The sequence below is a fragment of the Lolium rigidum genome, chromosome 3 (assembly GCF_022539505.1).
Source record: "Lolium rigidum isolate FL_2022 chromosome 3, APGP_CSIRO_Lrig_0.1, whole genome shotgun sequence".
In the NCBI taxonomy this organism is placed as follows: domain Eukaryota; kingdom Viridiplantae; phylum Streptophyta; class Magnoliopsida; order Poales; family Poaceae; genus Lolium; species Lolium rigidum.
The window spans coordinates 163558983-163566525 of NC_061510.1; the positions used below are offsets into that span (position 1 = coordinate 163558983).

Here is a 7543-nt window from a genome sequence, read left to right on the forward strand (position 1 = left end):
TTTGTTGTCACAACTTTGATCAGATTTGGTCTAGATATGCACGTAGGTTCGCTCATTTTGGGAAGAAAAAATCCATATATAGTCAATCTTGTATTCCACAAACATGTAAAATATCAACTTCAAATACTTTATATTCTGATCTACACACAAATGACAAAAGTGTAGATCTGTGTAGTTATTTTCAAATCTCCCAAACATATCATATTTTGTCATTTTTTTCTAGCACAAAATAAAACGAATTTCGGCTTAAGATTTTGCATGATTGTGAGATATACCATTGACAATCCCAAAATTATTTTCAGATTTTTAGTAACTTGTAAAAATATCTTTTATTTTTTTTTTAATGGCGGGAGCACTGGAGCTCGTGAGCCAAAAACACTTTCCGATTGGAATGGATCTAAATTATTGGCTTTTGATAGGACTGCATGGAGATCAGCTATCCAGAAATCTTTCGTTTACTCTCTTTTTCCATCTCGTTCTTGTTTTGGCTCCCTTTTATTTATGTTGAGTTTCATATCTAGCCTACCCCAACTTGCTTGGGAAAACGGCTCTGATGTTATTGTTGTTATTGTTGCTGCAACTAATTTAGAACGGGAAGTATCATGTTAGTTAGTACCAAATTAATGAAAACCAATCTTCTAACAAGAGCTCACTATTTTCCTTTCATTTGTCTACCCCTTTTAGCATAGACTTTGCTCACAACCAAGTAGTTTGGCATATTAAGAGGCTTCATATTGGGCCTCCCGAAATTAAACAATGCACTCTCATGGAAATAAATTTTGAATCCTAAAAAGGCTCGAACACTGACAAGTTAATTTTAGATTCTTAGCTTTTTTGAGATCGCGATCCATAAAAAGAATGGTAGTGTCCGCGTGCGGTACATACATAAATGACAAGGACATGCATTGCTCAGTTATTTCAATGACTGCCCGCATACTAAAGACATCCATACAGTACTATAGTACGTTGAAAGGACTCTGAGCAACAACCAGGTCGTGCACTCCTGCATGGTTCGACCTAATTTCAAGTAGGAATACACTCAACATATAGCACGTACAATTCCAAGGACATACACATACAATTCCAAGGAGAGGCATTTTGAGTAGGACGTACTATAAGCAGCTAGTGCTTTAGCACGTCGGGAATGACCACCGGATACCTGTGAATGGACGTGGCCCATGGTCCATCGGCGTTAGGGGCAGGCTCGATGCACTCCCACGCCGCGCTGTTGCACTTGAACCCTGAGCCGAATCCGATCATCCAAACACGATCGCCCTTGCGCATCCGTCCTTTAGCCTCCATGTAGGCTAGCTCGTACCACAACGAGCTACTCGACGTGTTTCCGAACCGGTGCAGCGTCATCCGCGACGCCTCCACCTGCTCGTCGGAGAGGGAGAGGCTTTTCTGCAGCTCATCTATTACCGCCCGGCCGCCGGCGTGAATACAGAAGTGCTTGAACGCCTTGGAAAAGTTTGGGATGTAAGGCTTGGTTTGGGCACGGAACACCTTCCGCGCAACGAGGGAGAGCGCGAAAAGAAGCTGCTCGCGAAGCGGCAAGACGAGCGGCCCGATCCTGGTGATGTTGGCCTCCAGAGACTTGCCGGCGATGACCATCAGGTCCTTGCTGAGGTTGATCCCGACGTTCCCCTCGTCGTCCTCCTGCTGAAACACGCACCGGTAAGCGCTGTCGTTCCCGGCGCCGGTGTGCGTGCGCACGAGGTGTTTGAGGCGGAACCGAGCTTTCACGGGGGACGTCGACAGCAGCGCCGCCGCTCCGCCGACGCGGAACAGGCAGTTGGGCAGGAGCATCGCGCGCTCGTTGCCGACGTAGTAGTTCGGGGTGATGGTCTCCGTGGAGACGACCAGCGCGTGGGAGCCCCGGGGAGCGACCTGCAGGAGGTTCCTCGCGAGCCCCACGGAGATGAGCCCCGCGCTGCACCCCATGCCGGAGAGGTTCATGCTGCGGATGTCGCCGCGCAGGTTGTACTTGTGTATGATCATGTCGACCAAGGATGGCGTGGGGCAGAACAGGCTGCAGTTGACGACGAGGATGCCGATTGCGTCTGGGGCGATGCCGGTCTTGGCGAGGAGGTCGTCGATCGCCGAGAAGACGACGAGCTCGAACTCGGCGCGGGCGTTGTCGAGGGTGCAGTACTCGTGCGTCGGGACGAAGTTGTGCGCTGCCGGCAGGCAGGTCTCCTCCCCGAGCCCGGAGCGCTCCAGCAGCCGCGAAATGAAACGGACGCTGCGCTCGTTCATGCTAGGCGTTTTCTTGTTGTGCTCAACAAATGAGGCCATGGGGATGCGGGCGAGGGGGTGGTTGAAGGAGGAGTGGAAGCAGGCGTAGTCGGTCAGGTACACGGTGCATGGACGACGCATTAGGTACAAGATAACCGCCGCGGCGGGGAGGAAGCCGGTGAAGAATAGGTGCACGGGCTGAAGCTCACGGACCAGGCTGGTCAGCTCCTCTGTCCCCAGCCGCATCAGGGCGACGAGAGACGCAGCCGCGAGGGAGACGAGGAGAACGGGCTGGAAGTTGTCCACGATTCGGTGGTATGCGGCCTTGACACGCATGGGCTGAACTGAAGAGCTCATGCTGTTTACTCACGTGTGGGACTGTAGCCTGTGGGTCTTGGGTGCGTTTAGCGCCAGTACTTGCATTTATAGGCATTTTTCATTTAATGATTCTTGGTGCGTTTTTTTTTGTCAATTTTGTACTCCTTGACGTACTAACCGAATCAATATTGACCGAATTAAACGCGGTCATTGCTAGCTATCCAATTCACTGTAGGGTCCACGATGACCCCTTGGCCCCAGCTTTATATTGATAGCATTTAACAAGTCAGAAAATAAAAAACTGACGCAAATTGATACCAAAACGGCAGAAGTTAAACGCCCACTCGCTGGTTCTCAAATAAGTGTGCTACTAGTTTTGTCTTTAAGTTAAAAAAACTTTCAAATTTTGACTAACTATATTGAAAAACATTGTAACATTTATGACATATAACTGGATTTCGTATGGAACCCTAGTTTCACAATATACCGATTTGATATTGTGAATTTACTAATTTTTTTTCTATAAGTTATTCACATGTTAAAAAGGTTGATTGAAGACAAAACTAAAAGCACACTTATTTGAGGAGGGAGAGAGCACTCCTTATGTCAACGAATTTTAAACTCTGACCACTTTTATTAGCACTCATTTTTGGTAAATGGCCAGCTAAGGCGAGGAGAAACTACATATGACTAAGGTTAAGGTAGACGTGTCTGGCTTTGGGTCAGACTTAGAAAGGTGTCGGATGGCTGGCCGACTTAGGTGGAGAGGAGCAAAGGGCCAGAAGAGTCGAGTCTAGAATCTACGTCAAAGCAAGGCCAAATACGGGCCAACTTAAATCCCACGGAGCAAGTCGGATAGAGCAAAGGCAAGGTGAAGTCGACTTCAACACAAAAGGGAAATGATGACTTGAAAAAGAAGTCGCAACGACACTTGAAGTATCTGTCAAGGATGAACTTGAAGGAGTATTTACTTCAGTATTAACTTTATTCCCAGCTTAGATACTGACTTTACAACATGTAGAGCAAACTCAAGCTTGTACGGGAAGTCTAGCCACCTCATATATATGTGAGAGGTGACGGCCGATTGAAATTAAGCACACGATCGTCAAACATCAATACATCTACCTTTTACCTTTTATACCCTTGTCCGCGTCTCCGTTTCTCGACGACTTTGCACTTATTTGGTATGTGAAACGAAGGCCGAACCAAGGGCGGTCAAGTCGAATAAGTTCAGCCCATCGTCACCAAAACCTTCATCGGGTCCCTCTTGGGGAATTAGGGCTTCATTTTTTTTAAAGTCGGATAGTTGTCTTGTGTATCGCACTAATAATTGGCCTCCCGCGGGTTGAGTTGCAGAGTATCTCCCTTGAGACAGCGGGAACACAATGACAAGTTCATGTAGCGCTTTTCTAAACGCATCACACTTTTTGGTGGTTCCACTGGGGACAAATGTATCTATGGCCGATCAGGGCAACAATGGCCGGTCACAAGGTAACTCAATCAGCTGAAATATCGGATGAGAAACACCAATTCTTCGAGGTGATCAAGGCCCTACATCAGGGCGAGGACGACTTGCTTCATTAGAAGTAGGAAAAGGGGCTCAAAGAGTTGCAAAGGAGGAAAGAAAAAAAGATCAGAAGGCGTTTATGGTGACTTCCAAGAATGACCGTCAAGGAGTCATCATCACTTCAGCCGGTGAGGTGAGGCTCACACCTTTACCAGACAAAACCTCTGTAAGTGCTAATATGTTTTCTTTACACCAAATATTCTTTATTGATTCGCACATCAATGAGTCCAATTAGCAAGTCGATTAGACAACGGTTGTTAACACTAGCAAAAAACACTAGTCAGAGCACTAGCACAGTAGATCTCAGCCAAGACCATCGGCTTCCGTAATCGTTAAATTGGCCGAATCCGACTTACCCTATGGCGACTAACATGATGTTAACTTACAGTCTGGCTCCTCTCAGGGCCGATCCAACTAGTGCTATGTAAACTAATATTCCCTCCTTCCCAAATTAGGAAGCATATTATTTTTAGTTAAAGTTAAACTTTATAAAATTTGACTAACTATATATGAAAATATATTAATTTTTATAATATCAAATGCCTATAGTATGAAAGCATATATAATGAGGCTAGCCATAATGCTAGTATCATAGCTAGTATCATGCACATTGGTCCCACAAAAATGCTGATGTGGCAGCTAATTAAGTAGGAGAGAGGAGATTAGAGTAACATAGGAAGATATTGTATCGTAGCACCAACAACCAGAAAGTTAATGCTAAACAAATCTTGTACACAAATTTGCATTGAGATTCTAAAAAATAATAAATATAGCATGAATATGATACTACTCCATGATACTACCCACTATAAAATAGTATCATGTAGTAGTATCATATGCATGATACCACTACATGATACTTACCACTATGACCAGCCTGATGGTTCTAATAACATTGGGTTAGTGTTCTAGATATTGATATTCTTTTATATGAATTTGATCAAAGCTTATAAAGTTTGACTTTAATTAAAATTAATATGCATACTAATTTGGGAAGGAGGGAGTATGTATGTTAGAGCCGGCCTGAGATTTGAGGGGCTCGGGGCAAATCTGAACGCATGGCATTATAAGCATCAAGTATTAATTATATATATAATATTACGAATAAACATTTAAAGGGAAAATGAAAGCTGCATTGGTATAAAATAATGCATACATATTGCCCATAAATATGTGTGTTAACATTTTTAGATGCAAAACCGATGATTATGGTATGTACATATCAATTAATCTTTGTTTTGCGAAACAATCAATTAAGCTTAGAGCATCTCTAGCCGATGCCCAAAAATTTAGAGGAGCAAACGGCGGACTAAAATAGAGGAGAATAATTTTACTCCTCTAAACGGTGGCCACGAGATTGGAACCTCTAAATTTTAAAGAACTAAAAAAATTTGACATCATTTTGCAAACATCTCAAACATACGAAGTTATTGTGGGCCATGGGAGAGAACATTAATTTTTTTGGCAATCTACACATTGTGGTAAACTTAGCTATTTGGTATCATAGCTATTTTTTATTACGTGGCACATTTAGCATTTGACAACACTGTGGATGCGCTAAGCAGCTAGTGCTTTAGCACGTCGGGAATGACCACTGGATACCTGTTGATGGACGTGGCCCATGGCCCATCGGCATTAGGGGCAGGCTCGATGCACTCCCACGCCGCGCTGTTGCACTTGAACCCTGAGCCGAATCCGATCATCCAAATGCGATCACCCTTGCGCATCCGTCCTTTAGCCTCCACGTAGGCCAGCTCGTACCACAGCGAGCTACTGGACGTGTTTCCGAACCGGTGCAGCGTCATCCGCGACGCCTCCACCTGCTCGTCGGAGAGTGAGAGGCTTTTCTGCAGCTCATCTATTACCGCCCGGCCACCGGCGTGAATACAGAAGTGCTTGAACGCCTTGGAAAAGTTTGGGATGTAAGGCTTGGTTCGCGCGCGGAACACCTTCCGCGCAACGAGGGAGAGCGCGAACAGAAGCTGCTCGCGGAGCGGCAAGACGAGCGGCCCGATCCTGGTGATGTTGGCCTCCAGCGACTTGCCGGCGATGACCATCAGGTCCTTGCTGAGGTTGATCCCGACGTTCCCCTCGTCGTCCTCCTCCTGAAACACGCACCGGTAAGCGCTGTCGTTCCCAGCGCCGGTGTTCGTGCGCACGAGGTGTTTGAGGCGGAACCGGGCGTTCACGGGGGACGTCGAAAGCAGCGCGGCCGCTCCGCCGACGCGGAACAGGCAGTTGGGCAGGAGCATCGCGCGCTCGTTGCCGACGTAGTAGTTCGGGGTGATGGTCTCCGTGGAGACGACCAGCGCGTGCGATCCTCGGGGAGCGACCTGCAGGAGGCTCCTCGCGAGCCCCACGGATATCAGCCCCGCGCTACACCCCATGCCGGAGAGGTTCATGCTGCGGATGTCGCCGCGCAGGTTGTACTTGTGTATGATCATGTCGACCAAGGATGGCGTGGGGCAGAACAGGCTGCAGTTGACGACGAGGATACCGATTGCGTCTGGTGCGATGCCGGTCTTGGCGAGGAGGTCGTCGATCGCCGAGAAGGCGACGAGCTCGAACTCGGCGCGAGCCTCGTCAATGGTGCAGTACTTGTGCGCCGGGATGCAGTGCTGCGCTGTGGGCAGGCAGGTCTCCTCCCCAAGCCCCGAGCGCTCCAGCAGGCGTGAAATGAAACGAAAGCTGCGACTGTTGAGGGTCGGAGATTGTTTGCTGTGCTCGAGAAATGTGGCGAAGGGGACGCGGCTGGTGTACGGGGTACGGAAGCAGGCGTAGTCGACCAGGTACACCGCGCACGGACGAAGCATTAGGTAGACGACGACCGCCGCGGCCGGGAGGAAGCCGGCGAAGAATAGGTGCACGGGCTGAAGCTCACGGAGCAGGCTGGTCAGCTCCTCTGGCCCGAGATGCACCAGGGCGACGAGAGAGGCAGCGGCGAGGTGGACGATGACAAGGGACTGGAAGTTGTCCACGATTCGCTGGTATGCGGCCTTGAGGCGCATGGGCTGAACCGAAGAGCTCATGGTGTATACTCACGTGTGGCCGTGTGGGTGTCTTCGGTGCGTTTAGTGCTACTAGCATTTATAGGCATTTTCCATTTAACACCGTTTCTGGGTGCATTATTTTTTTGTGAAATCAGTCCATTTGACATATAAACCGAATTATAATACAGTACTGTACTAATATTGACCGAATTAAACTCGCCCTTCTGCTATCCAATGTACTGCTCGGTCATGTTTTTGAGAAAGACCCCTTGGGCCCTGCTTGTATTGGAAGCATTTAGCAAGTCTTAGAGCATCTCCCGCTCTATCCCGCGTTCGCGCTATAAAAACCGTTAGTATTGCAACGCGTGGAGACGAAATTGGTCCTCCAGCAGGTGCGCTATCTGCGGCGGCGCTGCAAAAAATTTGGTGC

The 7543-nt window shown here is 47.8% G+C and overlaps 2 protein-coding genes across 2 annotated transcripts; both read right to left on the reverse strand.

Annotated features, from left to right (window-relative positions):
* Positions 1–846: 846 nt before the first annotated feature.
* LOC124702627 (3-ketoacyl-CoA synthase 5-like) lies at positions 847–2982 on the reverse strand. The gene has a single exon (XM_047234792.1). The coding sequence runs from the start codon at positions 2593–2595 to the stop codon at positions 1123–1125; it is 1473 nt and encodes a 490-aa protein (XP_047090748.1). The 5' UTR covers positions 2596–2982; the 3' UTR covers positions 847–1122.
* A 2541-nt stretch (positions 2983–5523) lies between these two features.
* LOC124702628 (3-ketoacyl-CoA synthase 6-like) lies at positions 5524–7164 on the reverse strand. Its single transcript, XM_047234793.1, has one exon. The coding sequence runs from the start codon at positions 7150–7152 to the stop codon at positions 5689–5691; it is 1464 nt and encodes a 487-aa protein (XP_047090749.1). The 5' UTR covers positions 7153–7164; the 3' UTR covers positions 5524–5688.
* Positions 7165–7543: the final 379 nt, after the last annotated feature.